Raw genomic sequence first — 22,085 nt, forward strand, 5'->3', positions numbered from 1 at the left:
AATTTCTCACGGGTTTGAATGAGTCATTTCATGCTGTTAAAGCTCAAATATTGTTGATAGATCCATTCCCATATCTTTCAAAAGTTTTTTCCATGATCATTCAAGAAGAGAACCAAAAGAAACTTCGGCCATCTCAACACACAACTTTCATTGCTACTGTTCCTCCATCCGTTCCACCTTTTACATCTTGCACCAAGAAGATGCGCCCCACTTGTACCCATTGTCTCAAACTAGGGCACCTCAAGGAGAAATGTTTTTTCCTTCATGGATCTCCCTCGGGTTATGGTGATAGACGCAAATCTGAATCTATCAAGACTAATCAAGTTTCTATTTCTACTTCTTCACCAAGTGCACCCATCCTTCATCCATCTCAATTGGAACTCAGCCAACAACTTATTGCTTTGTTGAGTCAACAACTGCATCATACCCCTTCCTCAAGTGATATTCAGCCTCAAGTATCCAATATCACTGGTAAAATTGTATCTTCTCCTTCTTCTTTTTTTATAGTAGATAGTGGCGCCACACATCATGTTTGCCACTCTACCAAGCTCTTTATCTCTTTTAACAATCATATTCTTGAGAAATATGTTACTTTACCTAATGGCCATAAAATTTTCATTCATAAATCTGGTACTGTACGTGTGAACAAAGTCCTTTTACTAACTAATGTTCTATATATCCCTGAATTTCGGCTCAATCTTTTTTTCATACCTGCCTATCTTCACAACAGTCCTAACACTATTTTCTTTGACCATTCTCACTGTTTTCTTTAGGTTCCTCAAATGACTTCAAAGATTGGGATTGCTAAGAAAGTGGGCAACCAATTCTTCATTTAGTAAGATCCTTCTTTCTTATATTCGGGTTCTACCAATTCCTTTTTTTCTCATATATCTACTGCTGTACATCCCTCTAGTCGTAATAATACTTTGAACTCAAAATGTAATGATTTGAACCAATGACATTTTCCCCTTGGCCATCCTTATGTACAAGTTTCAAAAGCTATCAATAAAACTTTACAATTTTCATAAACTTCTAAAGATAATGTGTGTTCTATTTGTCATCTGGCAAAACAAAAAAGACTACCTTTCCACCCTCAACATAATATGGTTGATTCACCTTTTCATTTAATTCACTTAGACATATGGGGTGCATTCCATATCATGAGTTTAGAAGGGTACAAATATTTTCTTACTATTGTTGATGACCACACAAGATATACTTGGGTTAAAAAATTGAAAGGTTGTACAAATATTTTTTAACCTTGTTGCCACTCAATATTCAGCTTCTATTAAAGGTATTCGGACTGATAATGCAAAAGAGTTTAATCTTACTACATTTTACGCATCTAAAGGCATTCTTCATTATCACTCATGTGTCGAAAGACCACAACAAAACTTTGTTGTTGAAAGGAAACATCAACACATTTTAAATGTTGCTCGAGCCCTTTTATTTCAATCTTAGTTATCTCTTCCTTATTGGTCCTATATTGTCAATACAACGGTTTATCTTATCAATAAAACCCCTTCCATGATTCTCAAAAAGAAAACCTCATTTGAATTACTTCATAATAAACTTCCTTGTTATGATCATCTTCGTGTGTTTGGCTGCCTTGCATTTGCCTCTACTTTAGATACTAAACGACATAAATTTTTCCCAAGGTCCAAAGCTTGCATATTTATTGGTTACCCTCCCGGAATGAAAGCATATACTCTTCTTGACATAGAAAGCCATCAAATATTCCATTCTCGGGATGTAGTTTTTTATGAGAATATTTTTCCATTTAAAAATAACTATCTCATCATAATATTGATTATTTGTTCTCACAATCCATGTTGCCAAATGCAGGGACTAATCCTTCTTTGCAGCCTATATCTCACCAATTTGAAGCTTCACCTCAACATCAAGCTTCACATACTTCACCAACTATCCCTCATTCGTCTAGTTCTGGAACTGTCATATCACGCCCAAAATATCTTGATGATTATGTTTGTAATCTAACTACCTCTACTGCGCATCCCTTACATGATTTTTTGTGGTATGACAGACTTAATGAATCATTTCGATCTGCCATACTTGCTGCCAACACTATTATGGAGCCCACTAGCTACAAACTTGCATCTGTCATACCAGAATGGCAGCAAGCGATGGCTGTTGAAATCAAGGCTTTAGAAAATAACAACACATGGAAAATAGTATCTCTACCTCCTGGACATCACACCATAGGCAGCAAGTGGATATACAAAGTAAAATATCAAGCCAATGGCACCATTGACAAGTATAAAGCTAGATTAGTGGCCAAAGGCTACACCCAAAAACAAGGTATTGATTACCTAGACACCATTGCTCCTGTTGCAAAGTTTAATACCCTCAAATTATTACTTGCTCTTGCTGCAATAAAAAATTGGTCATTATCTCAATCATACTTTAACAATGCCTTCCTTCATGGAGACTTAAATGAAAATGTATTTATGAAACTACCAAAGGGTTATCAACCCAAAATAACTTTACCCCAAATTAACCAAGAGTCTATATGGCTTAAAATAAGCCTCAAGACAATGGTACACAAAACTCAGCACATATCTTACTTCAAATGGTTTTAAACAATCATATTCTGATAACTCTTTGTTCATCAAGAGTACTTATAGCACCTTTATTGCTATCTTAATTTATGTTGATGATACAGTTATTGCCTCTAACAATGACTCTGATGTTTCCTTGTTTAAACAACAACTAAACTCAGTTTTTCAGTTAGAGGACCTTAGTCCTTTACGATTCTTTTTGGGGCTGGAAATTGGGCATTCAAATAGTGGGATTTCTGTATCTCAGCACCCTTTTACTTTACAACTCTTAAATGACACAGGTTGTTTGGGAACCAAAGTTTCCTCCACTCCTATGGAGCCAAATACAAAACTCAGTAAGGATGAAGGTCCTCTCTTATCTGATCCTACAACTTATAGACGTCTTATTGGTAAATTAATTTACTTAACTATAACTCGTCCTGACATCTCCTTTGCTGTAAATCATTTAAGTCAGTTTTTAACTTCTCCTAGAATGCCTCATATGCAAGCTACCCAACGCATCCTTCAATACTTAAAGGGTACCCGGGCCAAGGCCTTTTCTTTCACTCTTCTTCTACACCCCACTTAAGTGCTCATGCTCAATCTAATTATACTTCAGATTTCAATCTTAAAAAAATTTCAGATGCCGATTGGTGATCTTGTCTTGATATCAGGCACTCGGTCTTGGGCTACTACATATTTCTTGGCCAATCTCTCATTTCATGGAAGTCCAAGAAGCAAAGCACGGTGTCTCGCTCTTCTGCTGAAGTTGAATACCGTGTTATGGCTAATGCTACTTGTGAAGTAACGTGGTTCATTGCCTTACTCGAAGACTTCCACATCATTCACAACAATCTAGCTATCTTAAATTGTGACAATACAGTTGCAATCCATATAACAGAAAATCCTGTTTTTCATAAGAGAACAAAACACATTGACATAGATTGTCACATTATCCGCGAAAAAATACAAGAGGGCTGCATCAAACTCATTCATGTCCCTATAAAGCACAATATCACTGACTTGCTCACCAAACCTTTATTTTCAGCTCAATTTAAGGACTTAATCTCAAATATGAAAGTTAAAAACTTATACATTTCATCTTGAGGGGGTCTATTAGAATTAAGATTATGGTTGGTTAGTTAGGCATGGATTGTTTTAGCTTTCATTTTAACCAATTCTGTTTTAGTTAGTTCAGTTGGTTACTTTTTCGGTTTGGACCCTTCTGAGCCTTTATTTACACTGAGTTGGTCCTCTTGTATAGACACCTTTTTCATCTGTTTTGACTCAATGATAAGACAAGTCTTCTTTTCCTAATATATCAAGATCATGATCACATTAGCGGAGCCCAGGGACAATGTCGCCAATTGGATAGAGTACAACTAGGTCAACCGTCTTCTGAAGCTTTTTCCCCGATGGTTCAAACTGGATGATATATCGAACCAAAATGGGTTCAAACACGAACAGGAAATGAAGACTTGGGAGGTGATCTCCAGTCGCATTGGAGTGGGCAATCGGAGAAGTCCAAGGCGATGGATCTTGAGTAGAGTTTAAAGGTTGGAGAGGACCTTACCGAGTTCGCAGGAGGCCCAGAACTGTAAGCTGAATCTCAATAGATTGGCGACTGGTGGTCGGAAGTGTGGAAGGAGGTTGAACATGGTCGGAGGTGGGGAACGGGCTCAGACATGGAGCTGGGGGACGATGCTACCTTTGTTTTAAGTTGAATACGGGTTCTGAAATTATGAAATTATTTGTAAAAGATTGAAATGTGAAATTCATAAATTTTGTGTTTTATATGAGATATTCGCATAAAATTGAGAAAAAGTTAAATCACTATATATATATATATATATTTGTAACATTATATTAGAATAGTAATATATTTTACAAACATAAAAGTCATGTTGTAATTTAGTAATTTTTTATGAGAAGTTTATTTTAAATGATTTCTATTTTTTTTATTTGTTATTATTTTGTGTTTAAAATAATAAAATCAAGATTTTTAAGTATATATAATTTTTTAAATATGGAGAAGTATTTGTTTTCTTTATTATTATTATAAAGCATGAGTTTAGAAAGATTTTTTTTTTAAATTTCTTCATAAAAAAGATAGTTTTGTATGAAATGAAAACTAATAAGGGGTGTGAAAAGAAATTTTTAAAATTTTAAATTTTATGAGGGGTGTAATTAGAAAGAGGTGAGAAAGAGAAAAAAATTAGATGCCAATCAAATCAATCTTAAATAAAGAGCATTGCTATAAGGCACCACCAGTGCCCCTTACCAATATGTAATATGTTGAGACAACATTATTATGTAGATATATTTGCAGCATATGGCTTAAGACGGTCCTAGTGAGCGGATTGGTAAAATAGTCACAACGAGGGTTAATACCCGGCTCGGAAGAGGGGCCTAGGGGTATCTCTGGGAATTTAGAGAATAATTTGGAAATTAGTAGATATTGAATAAATAAATGTTAATTAATTGGATGATAGGATTGATTGATAAATATTAGGAACTTTTGAGGAATTAGCGGGAACAGGAGGGAAATGACCATTCTACCCTTAGGGGCAACTTAAGGACTAGTAAACCTAGAAGGGCAAAAAGGTCTTTTGCTTAGGGATTTGAGATATAGTTACGTGTTAGAAGTCAGCTGAAGCTTAAGGAAACATCTCAAACTCTCATCTCTCTCTCTCGCGGTTTCACTCCCTCTCTCACGCTCTCAATATGTTTTGAAGCTAAGGAAGAAAAAAAAAGGGGGGGAGCTGAAGCTTAGGTTTGAAGCTGGGTTCTATGAAGAAAATTGGAGGTGATCAAGCTTGAACATGTGAAGATTCAGCCATAGTTGAGGTAAGCTCTAGTCATTTAATTTGCTGAAGAATTTAGTGTAATAGGGTGGAATTTGAGTTGAGTAGTCTTGAAGCTTAGAACATGTATAATTTTGGGTTCTTGGGTATAAGTTAAGGGATGAATTGCTACTGAGTTGGGGTATAGACTTCAGTAGGTATTGTTGTGATTTTGTGTTTAATTTGGGTGATTACAAGCCTTGAGTTCGTAATAGGGGTGTTTTATACCAAATTGTAACATGTCATATATGTAAGGTGGTGTTGGGCACCACCAGTACCCCTTACCAATATTCTTAAATAAAACACATTGAGGTAAAACTATGACTTAAAATGGAACTTACAATTTCATAATTTTGATTAGAAAAATTAACATCTAATGAAAAAAGTAAAAGCTAAAAAACCCATATAAATCAAAACTCGCAAAGAAAACTAAATGTGTAAATTCCTCATGTTTTATTCCACAATGTTTATCCAATTCCCAAGAAATGTTCCAAAAACCAAAATCATGACAATTAAGCCAAAATAGCTTGTTTCATTGACTCCCACACATAATTGACTAATAGGAATTTAAACATTTTTATATAATAATCCTAATTAAGAGCTATCAGGGTTCATTGTGTTTGCAATGTCGATCACAAATCGGTATCTGACATCTGCTTTCAGAAGGCGCTCCATTGCGGTGTTCAGGTAATCAATATGAATAAGCTCAATTTCAGCTGTTATGTTGTGTTTGGCTGCAATGTCAATCATTTCTTGTGTCTCCTTCATCCCTCCAATGCAGCTTCCACCAACTATCTTTCTTCCTATTCAATTATAACATATTAATATTGTTTAGTACACACACGAAAGGTAGGTAGGAAAAAAAACAATATTATAGTGAATGAGATCATTATACACAGATGAACTCACCCATTAGCAAAGGAAAAACTGGTAGCTCAAGTGGTTTCTCCGGAGCACCAACCATAACAAGCTTTCCATGAGGTTTCAAAAGACCAATTAAAGGCAATAGAGGATGAACAGCGGAAACCGTGTCAATAATACCATCCATGGTTCCTATAGCAGCCTTCTCAATCAAAACAAGAACAACACATACATTTTAATGATCAGAAACATGTAGCACAAAATTACATTACCCTTAAATGTAATAAAAACAATTACTCATATATACCTGGACCTGTTCTTGGTCACGGCTGACCAAAAATGAGTCAGCACCAATGCGTTCAATAGCTTCTTTCTTCTTGTTTGGGGAGGTACTAATGACTGTGACCTTAGCCCCGAGAGCCTTGGCGAATTTCACAGCGACATGGCCTAGCCCACCTAGACCAACGATGCCCACATGAAGACCAGGCTTATCGAGTTCAAAGTATTTCAAGGGACTGTAGACTGTAATCCCAGCGCAGAGGAGAGGAGCAGCAGCGTCGAGAGGTAGGCTATCCGGAATGCGAACGATGAAATGCTCGTCGGCGACCATCGTGTCGGAGTAGCCTCCGTAGGTGGTGGTTCCGTCGTAGTATTTGGAGCCATAAGTGAGGATCATCTTTGGGCAGTAATTCTCCAGGTCATTGGCGCAGCTGTCGCATGAGCGACAAGAGCCCACCATGCACCCCACGCCAACCTTGTCACCAACTTTGTACTTCTCTACTTTGCTTCCCACCTCTGTCACTACACCAACAATCTCGTGCCTGCAATCATTTTTGTTTTTAAGATGTTTAGTTTAGATTTCACTTTACAATTCACATTACTATTCTTGTCATAAAATAGGGAAATTCATAAAACTACTTAAAGATTTAAAAAAAAAAATACTGAATTTGAAAAAATTACAAAAATATAGAGTAGCATGATCATAAATGCAGATTTTTTTTTAACAAAGCTGACAAATTTACAACAATAACTCTTTTTTTTAACTAAAATTTACAAATTTGTAACTAATGTTTACAAGTTCATAATCATACATTACAGTTTGAAAACAAAATTTAAAGACTAAATAGAAAATTGTAAGAGAGAGTACTATCATCTATATTTTTGAAATTTTTATAAAATCTTGTATTTTTCAATTTTTTTTCTGAAATTTACCGTGTTATTCTTAAAAAAAACGCAATTTATCTATTAAACATAGTTGTAACTGCTGTATAGTTGATTAGATAGTATGCCTCCACATTAAAAACAAAAAAAGAAATGAATAGACTATTTTTTTATTAATTTATATTTTCAAAGAAATAATTTTTCCCTTGAAAGATGGCCACAAAAATGATCAAAGTCTCTCTTTATTAATATTCACTACTCAGTCCATATAGTCATTATTAGGGTGTCTAACATTTATATCAATCAAATTACACCGAATCAATTAAATACAATCTAACACAATTCAATTACAAAAAATTAGATATTTAATTACAATTAAATTTAATTGGATTTAAATAATTTGATTTTAATTGGTTTAGATTGGATGACGAATTACAATGTCAAAATCCAATTAAAAACTCATTCAATCTAATTACATATAACATATATTAAAAAATATTTAATTATTTATATTTCTTTAAATATATTTTAAAAAATATATTTATATTTCTTTTAATACATTATTATTGGCTAACTATTAATCTTCTCCTATACACTTCCACACCTAATTAGAGGAGAAAATACTAAAAATACTCATCTATTCTCATCATTCTCTCTCATTTTCAATACTACTTTAAGCTTTTAATTAGATTAAATTTGTAAGGTTAATAACTTTATGAAATTTGAACCTAAATGAATGGTGTCGTTTAATTTTTAAGTGATTTTTGTATATTTTTAAGTTAATATTATAAATCAAGTTCCAACTCAATTTTGAAAAAATAAAGGGAAATTTGGGTATTTATGCACAACGTAGGTGCATATATAAAAAAAATATCACTCTTTAACATCATTCTAAAATAATACGACTTATTGTTTGGTTTCCAAAAATACTCTTATCATTTTTATAGCATTCATCTCTCTTCTCTCTCTCGACTCCCTCTCTCTCTCTCTCAGGTCAAATTTATTCTTTAGATTTATGGCAGCCAGCCACCAAACCATCATCACCACCAAATTTCTTTGAAAAAATGTCTACAACTTTGGCATCCTCCTCTATTTTTTTCTTCTCTCTTAAAGTGTCCATAGAGACTAAAATAAAATGTCCAATGATAGTTTTTGATGATATAAAACATAAACCTACTAAAAGTTCAATTAAGATACTAATTTATGTATCTCGAATAGATTTGTGCATAATTTTTTGGTTTTTTTTTTTTGCAATTATTTTCACAATCTTTTAGCTCTGAAACGTAAAAATTTGCAGAAAACTCTATAGACATCAGTGTACCTCAATGCCCAGCTCGATGGGCCCTTAAAAATAATGATTTTCGTGAAGAAAAAAAAACCACTTGCCTTGATAGGCCTCAACAGGTCTCGACATGCCTCGATGCAAATCAATAGAATTAATAAAAAAGGCATATCTTTTCAATCGGTTGTCTGTTTGAGGTGATTTTTTTTAATTTGGGTATTTTCTTGAGATCTACATGTCTAGAATGTGTACACACATATTTGGGAAGTTGAAAGCTTGAAAACATACCCAACTTTGAAAATATAAAGGTATTGTTTTAAACTTTGGTGTGTTTTCAAGCTTTCAACTTCCCAAATGTGTGTGTACACATCTTAGATGTGTAGATCTCAAGAAAATACCCAAATTCAAACAAAAATCACCTCAAACGGACACCCGAGTGAAAAAATATGCACTTTCTATGAATTGCATCGAATAACATCGAGGTGTGTCGAGGTATGTCGTGGCCTATCGAGGTGACATCAAATGCATAAGGTTTTTTTTTCATGAAAATCGTGATTTTTAAGATATACCTCGATAGACCTCGATGTACCTCGATGCCTAGCTCGATGGATTCTTAAAAATCATGATTTCCATGGAAAAAACCACTTGCCTCGATAGGTGTCGACAGTCCTCGACATGCCTCGATGCAAATCAATGCAATTAATAGAAAGTGCATAAATTTTCACTCAAGTGTCCGTTTGAGGTGATTTTTTTTTAATTTTGGTATTTTTTTGAGTTCTACACGTCTGAGATATGCACACCACATTTGAGAAGTTAAAAGTTTGAAAACATACCCAACTTTGAAAATATAAGGGTATTGTTTTGAACTTTGGTGTATTTTCAAGCTTTCAACTTTCCAAATGTGTGTGTACACATCCCAAGCGTGTAGATATCAAGAAAATACCCAAATTAAAAAAAATCACCTCAAACGAACACCCGAGTGAAAAGTTATGCATTTTCTATTCATTTCATTGATTTGCATCGAGGCATGTCGAGGACTATCGAGGCAAGTGGTTTTTTGTCATGAAAATCATGATTTTTAAGAGCCCATCAAACTGGGCATCGAGGTATATCTTAAAAATCATAATTTTCATGAAAAAAAAACATACGCCTCGACACATCTCGATGCCACCTCGATAGGTCTCGACAAACCTCGACACACTTCGATACAACTCGATGCAATTCATAGAAAGTGCATAATTTTTCACTCAGGTGTCCATTTGAGGTGATTTTTTCTTTGAATTTTGGTATTTTCTTGAGATCTACACATAGAAGATGTGTACACACACATTTGGGAAGTTGAAAGCTTGAAAACACACCAAAGTTAAAAAAAAATACCCTTATATTTTCAAAATTGGGTATGTTTTCAAACTTTCAACTTTCCAAATGTATGTACATTTCTTAGATGTGTAGATCTCAAAAAAATACCCAAATTAAAAAAAAATCACCTCAAACGGACATCCGGGTGAAAAGTTATGAACTTTCTATTAATTGCATTGATTTGCATCGAGGCATGTCGAGGCCTATCGAGGCAAGTGGTTTTTTTTTCATGAAAATCATGATTTTTAACAACCCATCAAGCTGGGCATCGAGGTATTTCGAGTTTTCTGTAAATTTTTACGTTTCAAATCTAAAAAATTGTGAAAAAAAATTACAAAGAAAACCAAAAAATAATGCACAGATCTATTCGAAATGCATAAATTAGTGTCTTAATTGAACTTTAGTAGGTTTAAGTTTTATATCATCAAAATCTATCATGTGACATTTTATTTTAGTGTCCATGGACACTTTAAGAGAGAAGAAAAAAATAAAGGAGAATGCCAAAGTTGTAGACGTTTTCTCAAAGAAATTTAGTGGCGATGATGGTTTGATGATGACTGCTATAACTCCAAATAATAAATATGACCCGAGAGAGAGGAAGTAGAGAGAGAGAAGAGAGATGAAAGCTAAGAAAATGATAATGATATTTTTGGAAACCAAACAAATAGCAGTATTATTTTAGAATAATGTTAAAGAATTATATTTTTTTTATATATGCAAATACATTATGCATAAATATCCAAATTTCCCAAAATAAAATGAGTACTAACTCAAAATCCAATTAAAAAGTCAAACCAATCCAATTAGTAATTGTATTGGATTTGATTGGATTTTAATACTTAATATGATTGGATTGGAGGATGGTTTTTAAAATCCAATTCCAACATTTAATTGTATTGAATTAGTACAAAAGGCTTTACGGGATCGAATGCCAACCCCTAGTCATTATCAACCTTACCACACTACGAGAATCCAATTATTAGAAAAATATTTTTTTGACATAAATATTAATATAATTATACAAAAAATTTGTAGGAATATAATTATAATTTTAAAAGGGAATGAAACAGAGAATATTTTTTTTCAACCACACACATGTATAATTAGGTTCATATGCTTGAAAAATAATAATATATAATATATAATTAAACAATCAAACACATAAATACTACTCATTAATTTCCTCCCTCTATAAAATAATATAAAAATTGAGATATATTTATGTATAAAGATCATATACATAACATACCCAGGCACGAGAGGGTAGGTAGAATTGCCCCATTCATTCTTGACCATATGCAAATCAGAGTGGCATATCCCACAGTACAACACTTTGAACGTAACATCTTTCTCTCCGTTTTCTCTGCAGCCAAACAGACAATTACACACAGCAACAGACCTTAGAAAATAAGAAACATTTACTTTTATTAAAGCAAAATAATATCAATGGAACATAGATTTAAGGCACAATGTTCTTTTGTTATGAATATCACTACAGATTTAGAAAAAGTGCCGCCCCCGATAAAAAACAACATTAAAAAAAAATGGAAAATGGAAAAGAAAAGAAAACCTTCTTGAGAAATGGAAGGGAGAGAAGACTCCAGATGAATCTCTAGCAGCCCAACCAAAGGCCTTCTTGGGGTGCTCTTCTTCGTAGGACGTTGTCATTTTACAGTTCGATCAAATTTCTTGTTTCTTGGTTTTTCTTTTCTTTTTGTTTTCAGAGAAGAATGTGAGATATAGAGGAGGGTGTTACAAAATCGGGAGGTATTAAATGAGCAATAAATAAGAAAACAGAGAATAAGGGAATTTGTTCTAATAAGCGTTACTTGGCAATCGCTTGGCCATGTGTGTGGTCGTAAGAGCAGGATTAGAGTGCACAATATCATGTGTTCTCTACTCTACTCTGGCCTTTGCCTGTGGCCAGTGCTGACGTATCGGCTTAGCAAATTATTAAGTGAGAAAGTGATTCTATTTTCTCGGCGCAAGAACTTTCTCAAAAGAAAGAAAACTAAAGCATAGAATCTCAGCCACCTATACTTCTGACACGCGTCAGTTTAATTTTCATTTGTGCGTGAATGATTCCAGAGGGGTTTTGTCTTTGTGGATCTTTCTCGCGCAGCAGGGGGTGTTGCATTTTTATTGTAGGATTTTAGGTTTTGACTTCACATTCATGCGGTCCATTTTTTTTTCTTCCTTTCCAAGCCACATAAAAATAATGGACAATCAATTCACGTTGTTGTTGTACCAAAATTTTCAAGAGAAATGCTGCTTAGGAAGGTTTTTTTTTTTTTTTAAGTTTATATCTTTTTGGACCCAGTTTTTTTGTCTCATTATCTGTTTAGACCTGTGTTTTAACAAATTACTTTTTGGATCCTATGTTTTGTAAAATGGTTAAAATAGAACCTAAACTCAATTTTAATGAAGAAAAAATTAAATATAACAACACAATTTTTAAGCAAAATGATTTTATTTTTGTTCTGAATTGTTAATTTGGTAAATTATTTGTGATTTTAGTTAAGAAAACATTAACCAAAATTGGGTTTAGAGTTCTATTTTAACCATTTTACAAAATATAGGGTCCAAAAAGTAATTTATCAAAACACGAGGTCCAAACAGATAATGAGAAAAAATACAGGGTCCAAAAAGGTATAAACCCTTTTTTTACACGCATCAAATCTACAATTTTGACTGATGAGTTTAGTGTTACTATGGAGTGGCAAAGCGAGAACTAAATTTTCATGGCCGCAAATAATTTTTTTAATAAAAATTTCATTAAAAATGTAATATCTATATCTCTTTCTTATAAAAAATGTGTAGATAATGAAAATTCTTACTTTTAAGGATTTTTTATTTTTTTCTTTTAACTTTAATAGAATATTTTTATATTTAACATAATATTTTTATATTTAAGTGTAGAATGTAAACATGGCTTAAAATTAAATAAATAAATAATTAAACAAATTAAAATAAGATATTTTACAATAATAATTATTTAAAAATAATAAAACTGTATATTTAATAACTTAAATTAAATTTAACTAAACTTAAACTTAATATCATATTAAACATATAATATATAATATTTTGTTGTCATTGCCAAATTCAAAAACTAGAATAAACATAAATGTAAACAAAATAAATTAATTAATTATTTAAAATATGATATTTTATGATAATTTAAAAGGTTAAATCATATTTATTTAAAAATAAAAAGGTATACATACCATTTGTTTATCTTATGAATTTGTATGATAGTTTGTTTTATTAAGTAATCAAAATTCTTTTTCTTCATCAAATTCACCAAAGGACATTGTCAAATACATTAGAAACTAAAAATAATTTATGTATGTATATCTATGTAAACGTTGTGTTTAGATGTCATATGTAGAGATTATTCATTTAAATATTTATATATACTATAGATCTATAATTCATTCTATTATATATATATTTTAAATAAACTAATTTTTATTAAAATTATAAAGAGTGTTTTCAACTTTAAAACTAAGCAAACGTGCATTGCACGTTGCTTCTACCTAGTATCTATATAAATGAAAGTTCCAAGGAGATTATGTGTCACTTTAAAATTACTCCAAAATATTCTTTCTATTTTCTCATTTTTTTTACATTTTTAATTTCTTATTTAATTTTTTTTTAATTATTAGTTAATAAAAAACTAAAATATCTAATTATATTTATATAATTAACAACCTTTCAAATTCCCAAAAATTAAGTCAATAATAATAATGTTAATATTTAATTCATCATAACTAACAAAGTATATCATCTATAATAATAATAATAATATATCAATATCGATATATTTATACTAGGTAGAAGCAACGTGCAATGTACATTGCTTAGTTTTAAATCTATATCTCTTCTATATAATAAGTGTGTAAATAACGAATTTTTTTTGTTTTAACGGTTTTTTTTTTTTAATGTTAACTTTAACAGAATATTTTTATATTTAACGATAGTTTGTAAACACTTAAACTTAAATAAAATAAAATAAAAAATTAAAAAATTAAAAAAAGATATTTTTTAGATATTTTACAATAATAATTATTTAAAAATAATAAATAATTAAACAAATTAAAATAGGATATGTTTGAGATATTTTACAATTATAATTATTTAAAATTAATAAAATCATACGTTTATAACTTAAATAAAATTTAATTAAACTTAAACTCAATTATTAGAATAATATCATATTAAACATATAATATAATCTATTGTTAATTAACAACAATTTTTTTTAAAAAAAAAATCTAGCAAGAAACTTAAATTTAAAATCCACATATAATATTTAATATTACACTAAACATATAATATATATTCTCTTCTTGTCACTCTCAAATTCAAAAACTAGAGCAAACATAAACTTAAACAAAAATAAATAAATTATTTAATTAAAAAATGATATTTATTTGAAATTTATATGACATTAATATAAATTTAATAAAAATAATTAATAAATTCTATAAATAAAACTAAGCAAATTTGCATATTGCACGTTGCTTGTATCTAGTATTTATATAAAGGAGAGCTTAAAGGAGATAGTGTGTCACTCTAAAATTACTCCAAAATACTTTTTCTATTTTCTCATTTTTTTACATTTTTAATTTCTTATTTTAAAAATTTATAATGATTAATTAATAAAAAAACTAAAATATCTAATTATATTTATATAATTAACAACCTTTGAAATTCTAAAAAATTAAGCCAGTAATAATAATGTTAGTATTTAATTCATCATAACCAACAAAGTATATGTTGACGTCGTTTTTTGTCAACTTAAAATGTCGAGCAATTAAACAATAAAAACTTTGGTGCAAATGAATAGTATGGTGGAACAACAAGGGTTTTACATGGTTCACCAGTTAAATCTGCCTAGTCCACAAGTCTATTTTATTAGAACTTGGAGTTTTCTCTCTAGATAGCAAAAGATTCGTCCCCTTTTAAGTGTTCATGACCTCTCTATTTATAGAGAGTTTTCGGAGTTCATTCCCACATATTTTGGGAAGATACTCCTGCTTATTAATTGAAATAATGATATTAAATGTTGTAACTCCCATATACAAGGAAACGTCCCCAGAAGACCAGGAAAACGGGTAACAGACTTGTTAATATCCCTTTAATGTCGGGATGTTACAACAATAAATATCTTTAAATGTATAAAACGTGTTACATCAGATGATTCATCAAATCTCCGAGATCAGCAATCAGCATCGCATCAGTCAAGGTTTACAGACAGGTTACGAACTGATCGTCTTACTCCAAGACCTGCTCGGGGTAGATAAATACCGTCGAGGCTGTCATACTTCGAGCTTGCACTCTTTAAGCTCGGGCTACTCGATCTGAAGACACTCGATAACGGATGTATCCTGATACTATGCTCTTTCGAGCTCAAAAAGAATCCCGAGGCTACATGTCTTCGAGGTTGCCGTCTTACTTCGAGGGTTTTACAAGTGTACCATGAACACACGTTTTTATATATCTCGAGCTCACACTCGACGAGTCCAGCCTTCGAGGTCCTAATTTCTTGTCTCGAAATCTGGGTATAACAGTTTTCCCCCTCAAAAGTATTAGTTCGAATCCTATGAGAATGAAACTTTTGAACTACTTCCATTGGGAATCGTACCATCAAACATACTCGAGTGTGGACACGCGTCAGCTGGGTATTAACCACTCGAAGTACTTGAGTACCTTGGAAACCTGCCCACGTCTATCCGCCTGCCATCATTTATGGTCCCATCGAATCATTTGTCCCTGACCGTCGGATCTGATACAAAATATGGCCAATGGCCCAGATTAATCCAACCTTTTGCATTCCCACGGGTTTATAAATTGGACTCCAGTCGTCTTCTTCTTTTACTCTCACGTTCATTCCAGAGAGAAAAAAGGAGGAAAGAAAAACCAGGAACCTCCTTGCCCATTTCTTTCATGTTCTCCAAGCCGAGTAGACAAAGTAACATTGGACTCTTTGATTCTGTGAGATCATACTTGCAGCCGCTTCTACAATCGTCCATTTCTCTGCTTTTGCCAATCGCGTTGTGTAAGCTCTCTGTTCATGGCTTTTTTGCATTATATATATATATTTTCTTATGTGTGTTTATGTTTCTGTTGCACCTTGGGCACTAGGATTTTGTTGGTCCATTAGTTTAATGCACTAGAACGTTTCGGCTGTTAAATATTAGGTTTAGGTTATGACATTATTGACTCCAAACCCAGTTCATGCGCAAAGAGACCAAAATATGGCTCTTTTTCTTAGTTTTCAAATTTCAGAGGTGTTGACGCCGTTTTTCGTCAACAGTGAATATAGAGCACGTAAACAATAATTAGTTATGGCCAGAAAAATACAATAAGACAACACAGGATTTTTTACATGGTTCAGCAGTTAACTCTGCCTAGTCCACGAGTCTTTGTTATTAGAACTCAAGATGATTTCTGGAAATTCTTCAAGAATGAATTCTCCAGAGTTTCTCTTCAAGATCCAAAATTTCAGTCCCTTTCTGTAATAACCAAGTTTTTATTTTAGTTTATTAGATAAATTAGTATTTATCTTAGTCTATAATTTATTTATTAATTTTTTATTAATTTTCTTGGTGGGTGTATAGATTGTTAATAATAGTGATAATTGCCTAGAATGTAATATTGTTGACACACGTGTGTGTGGTGTTTATTTATTTATTTATTTTGAATAGATTAACTTGTTTTATTTTATGTATTAGATTATATGAAGATGATGAGTATGATAGTGCATGGTTGATTCGGTCAACTTTTGTGGGCTAAGATTTGAATGTTAGTTTTTTTTAAGTTTTGGTTAACAAGGAAGTAGGGAATCAGGTTGTAGTGAGATAGTTAGTATTTAAGAGATAAAGCAAGAGACTTATTAGGTGAGTATTTTAATAAGAAAATAATAAGTGAATGATAGCATTAGCCGTACAAAATGGAGAGAAGCTAGGAAAAGTAGCTTTAGTCTTGTAAATTCAAAATAAGGGATATAATAATATCTTTGTGTGATATGTGTGTGGTCTGTTAAGATAGTTGTGGAACAAATAGTGTTAATTATAATAATAAATAGCAGCCAATGATACGTGGAATGTATTTATGAAAGAGTCAAAGAAACTTAGTAGATGTTCTTTTGAAATTTGAATTTAAGGCAGACTTAACTACAGTAGAATTAGGAAATTTTGTTAGGATCTTCTATATATATATATAGACGAAATGGGTGCGGTTGAATGATCTAAGCTGCTATACTATTTCTTTCAAGATATTGATGCAATGAAAGAGTGAGAGTGTGAGAGAGGATTAGAGAATCATTTGGGATTGCACATTCTATCGAGGTTTCTAGTGGTGTTCTATCAAAAAGATAAGGTACTTTTGTGTTAATATGTTATGGGTTAAAAATTATCTATTTAGCTCATCTTCTAATTAGGTTTTCTTTTTATGATTATGATTTAATTAAGGAAGTGATACTCTTAAGGTGGCGCTTCTGCTATAGCATTTTAAAAGTTTTAGTTCGCAATCACTCATATTCTCGGGATTTCGAGGTAAGGAAATTAGGTAGTTATTTATGTTAGAATATGCATGTGTGATATGATTGTATGGAATATGTATGGCTAACGTTACAGGGACAGGAGGGATTTTTACGTGAGGTAATGTGGCTCTAGTTTGCCTATTACGATTATCTCTACCCTCATAAACTGTCTGTTTCGTTATTATGTATGAAAGGATATCCTTGGTATTTCTAGAATCATGTTTGGATTAAGCTATGATATTAGTAAGGTTATGTATGATTTTGTATGGCTATGTTAAACAGGAATATGAATGTGATATAAAACTTGTTTAGAAACTCTCTACTATGTGTTATATGATTGTTATGCCTATGTATTTGTTTGCATTTCCTTACTGGGCTTAGAAGCTCACTCCTTATATTTTATATATGCAGATAAAGCCAGGTAGAATGTTAGAGTACAAGTTGATTCCAAGCAGCAATGTGTGTATCAGTGAGGATCATATAGCTGATGGTGATCAAAAGGGGCACGCGCGTTTTTTTTTAGCATTTATTATTTTAAATAAGATATTAATAAATGTTGCTTCGTTTTGTATTACTTTATGCATTAAAAATTCTAAAGTACATTTTCCTTTTGACTGGGTACCATATTGCATTGTTTATAATAAAATGGCAACATTTATTATTTTATTTTCAATGTTTAAATTATTATGTGATTTTATTGTATAAATGCGGGCGTTACACTTTCGCAGGTACATGACTTCTCTATTTATAGAGGAAGTCTCAGAATACTATCCCACACGTTCAGGGGAGTTATTCTCTATATAAATAAATTTAATGGCTTTAATAGCCTGTAACTCCTATATACAAGGAAACGTCCCCTGAAGACCAGGGGGCGTATAATTGAATAATAAATATCCCTTTATTATAGGGATTTTACAACAATAAATATAGACTGCGTCTCCCCAAAATGACTCACTAAGATATTCAAAGTTATCTATCTACATCGTCAGTACCGTGCCAATCCAGGTCTCTTAATGACTTTCGAGTTGTAGTATTTTCCCGAGATCACGTGGCTTCGAGCTCATACTTATGTCAGGCTCGGAACCCCTGATTTGAGGTCATCTGAGAATAGAAGTACTTCAATGTCCGTCTTTCGAGCTTGTGAGGATTTTCGAGGCTACCATCTTCGAGGTTGCCCCTGCTTTGTAGGTTTGGTGCCTAAGTTGCGGACACATGTTCTAGGCATTATGAGCCCATACCTGACGAATCCAGCTTTCGAGATCACAATTCTTAAGGCTTGAAATCTGGGTGTAACAAGAGGACATATCTTGCACACCAAGATATTGGGTACAAAATCAGGGTTTTTTTTTAAAAGAATGCACAATTCCCAAAAATATCACTTTTTGAATAACCGCCACCTTTTTTTCCTGATATATCGAGATTTCTAATAATATGTGCACCTTCTTTCTTTTGGTGGACTACACGCTCTGAGATTGGCCTCATCCTTTGGATCAAGCATGCCTCGTAGCCTCGATCATTTGAGCTTAGGAATTCTACTTATCTCATTATTTCTTGCTCGCCTGGCCCTCACCTTTTTTCTTTCTTGTTAGATGCCGCAGAAATCAGGTAAGTGGTGGGGGTCAAAGCTCGCGATTCCTTATTCACCCGTAGCTCTGAGCCCGGAGTCTCCTTTTACAGGGAACCAGCGTCTAATTCGGGAGCTCGAACTGAGGCGTGAGCAAGAGGACATTCGAGACCACTTCCGACGTCAGATAGACGAGGTCGAAGAAGGGAAAAGGAGAAAACTAAGGGTCGCCCTTTATCCCGATTCAGACACCGAGCCTAGGCCGATTCCTCTTGACCCTACGCTCAAAGTGACCATCGCCTTCAAGTCGGGAGATCTTCAATTTTCACTAATGGGGGAACCTTCCACCTCGCATCCAAGGAGAGAATTCTTTGAGGCCGAGCACTACTGGAGCTCAGTCACGTCGCTTGGTCAGATAATTGACATCCTGGCCTTTCATGGCATCTGATTGTCGGGCTCGTTGACGTGTTGAGCTCCGACCTCCCATGAGCGAAGTTGTCGCGCTCCAGGAGATGGAAATCCTGACAGCAAGCTGAGATACGCAGCTTGGAGCCAGGAACACATGAAAGCAGGGGCAATGCTGCCCTTGGAATCCTTTCTCAAGGACTTCACTGACTTCGTTGGGCTCGCTCCCTTCCAACTCAACACCAACTCATACAGGGGTTTTTCAGCCCTGAGGTCGCTCTACCACGAGCTAAAGTAGGCAGGACCTTCACCAAAAGAGATTTTGTATCTCTTATGCTTGAAAAGCAATCCCTCCCGAGCTGGGGGAGGGGACGACTTCTATTACCTTTTGAGCTATCCCAAGGAGCCCAAGATCTTCGGGGATTTACCCAATCATCCACCAGACTTCAAGAAAGCCTTCTTCTGGACGGATGGCCTAGCTCCGTCTAGATATTACTCGTTTAGACGAATTTGTAAGTATCTCAACTTCTTTCTTTTTTTGTGCTTGAATTTTGCTTAGGCTCGTATTTAGTTGAAATGTGTTTTCTTCCAGCCAACTACCACCGCCCTACTCCCACCAAGGATATGAAAGAGCATAGAGAAGCTCTGCTTCAACTCCCCTATGGAATGAGGTCCCTTTCCTATCTCTTGCATGAAGATAAGCTCCGGGCATGCGACCTTTTAGGGGAGGATCAGTCTACATCTGACTAGTCCAATAAGAAGTATGACCATTGGGAGCTCGTGCCTCTCCCAACTGGCAACCTTCCTCCGAGGAGAAATGCGAGGCCTCCATCTCCAGTTCACTGTCGCAGGAGTCTACAATTATGAAAATGAGGCCAATAATGAGGCCTCGAGCTCGGGCTCGAATGAGAGAGGTACATTCATCCTTAGCTCGAATTTGTGGTCTCCCTCACTACTAAAACATAAACCTGATAGATTAATATTGTGTGAGGATGATAGGAACCATTTCTATGTATGGTCTTGGGTAGATGAAAGGGTACATCGGTTTGACAGTTGGCTCGGGAAATACGACACCATGTATAGCCTTAACGAAGTATGGGACGGAGTAGCCGTTCAATATGGGACTAACGACTATAAGGACCTTTCGAGGTTGACTTCCACCTATAGGGAAGGAACTCCCCCAACCTCTTCTGAAGATGGGGGAATTTCGTGGTCGCCGAGCGCACAAGCTCGGGGGAGAGTTCCAGTTAGATTTCTCTCCACTTGTATTTTCAGTCCTTGTCTGTCTGCATCATGCCAACTTTTTTTGTTTTAGGCTATCTCATAATGTGATGTGAATGTGTAGGTGAGATGGACTCCGACCTTGACAATGTACTGGCCAGTGGAGGAGCTCAAAGGAGTAAACGCCCGAGGGGGTCGCGAAAAACAGATCGGTCTGCTAAGGTCCTTAAGAGGACCGAGAAGATGCCTCCTCCCCCAGCTCCGGTTGCTCCGAGCCTTGTTTTGAGTCCACCTACTCAGGCCGAGATGTCCTTTTCGACCTTACCTCCTGCTCCTCTTGTAATCCAGGTCCATTCCACACTTGGCCCTGTTGGGGTTTTATGCCCTAATTAAATCTCAAATTCTTTGTAATCTCATTTTATTATCAATAAAAGAATAGAAATCATTTTTTGACTTGGTCAATCACTTTGCTCACATGTTTTATTTTCATGATTATTTTTTTAATATAAACTTCTATTAAATCCCGAGCATATAGCTAATCATATTTATAGTGACGTAATCACAGTGGAATATAAATATGATTATATGTTCAAAATAAGTTAGTCCTAAGATTAGTCAGTGCACCGGATTTACACTGACTTGCCAATCTACGATATGATCTACTTACACATTATAGTGTTATGTTCTTTCCAGAACATTAGCAAAGTAGATAAGATCGGATGTATTTGTTACATCGGACTGGACCGATATTGACAGTTGATAAGATAAGTAAACATACCGTTATTATCTATTCTAGTCATATCATATAGTTGACCATAGGTTAATTCAATCTCAATTCTGAGTGGTTAGTATTCTAACTGATTGTATTATTTGAGTTCTTTGACTTGTTCGTTACCAGCTTACCCTATGGACTAGCCCATACTTACATCTTGGGAACTCGGTAGTATAATTGAGTGGGAGCGTTAATCATAGATATGAACATCTATAGCTTCTGATAAAGAAGTGAAATGATGGTTTCCTTTTAGTTTGGTTCAAGGTGTTAAATGATAGAGATCTCATTTCCGTAATTAAATTAGTTTACTGGAATATCATTTACAAGGAACTAAGTGTTTTAAGGATAAAATACAATGAGGGGTAAAATGGTATTTTAGTCCTATCTCATTGTAGACCGTCTATAGAGTATTGAGTGACAATTATGGTTGTAACAATGGATAATTAATAGCGTATCTATATTTGTTATAGAGCGTTCTATGAATTCAAGAGTGCAATTCCGAGTCTATAG

At 33.8% G+C, this 22,085-nt stretch overlaps 1 protein-coding gene across 1 annotated transcript; it reads right to left on the minus strand.

The window, feature by feature from the left end:
- Window positions 1-5,831: 5,831 nt before the first annotated feature.
- Window positions 5,832-11,951, minus strand: LOC133806661 (probable mannitol dehydrogenase). The gene is made up of 5 exons (XM_062244757.1): window positions 11,635-11,951; window positions 11,314-11,427; window positions 6,570-7,083; window positions 6,311-6,464; window positions 5,832-6,204 (listed from the first exon to the last, which is right to left on the minus strand). Exons 1-5 carry the CDS (start codon window positions 11,730-11,732, stop codon window positions 5,996-5,998), a joined length of 1,089 nt encoding a protein of 362 aa, XP_062100741.1. The 5' UTR covers window positions 11,733-11,951; the 3' UTR covers window positions 5,832-5,995.
- Window positions 11,952-22,085: the final 10,134 nt, after the last annotated feature.

The sequence above is a fragment of the Humulus lupulus genome, chromosome 1 (assembly GCF_963169125.1).
Source record: "Humulus lupulus chromosome 1, drHumLupu1.1, whole genome shotgun sequence".
Lineage (NCBI taxonomy): Eukaryota > Viridiplantae > Streptophyta > Magnoliopsida > Rosales > Cannabaceae > Humulus > Humulus lupulus.

Bases quoted from the DNA above. Each gene is read 5' to 3' on its own strand.
- LOC133806661 (XM_062244757.1), bottom strand. From the start codon at position 11,732: ATGACAACGTCCTACGAAGAAGAGCACCCCAAGAAGGCCTTTGGTTGG. The intron at 11,428-11,634 runs GTTTTCTTTTCT...GTTTGGCTGCAG, and splicing joins CCCTTCCATTTCTCAAGAAG to AGAAAACGGAGAGAAAGATG. The intron at 7,084-11,313 runs GTATGTTATGTA...AAATGATTGCAG, and splicing joins ACCTACCCTCTCGTGCCTGG to GCACGAGATTGTTGGTGTAG.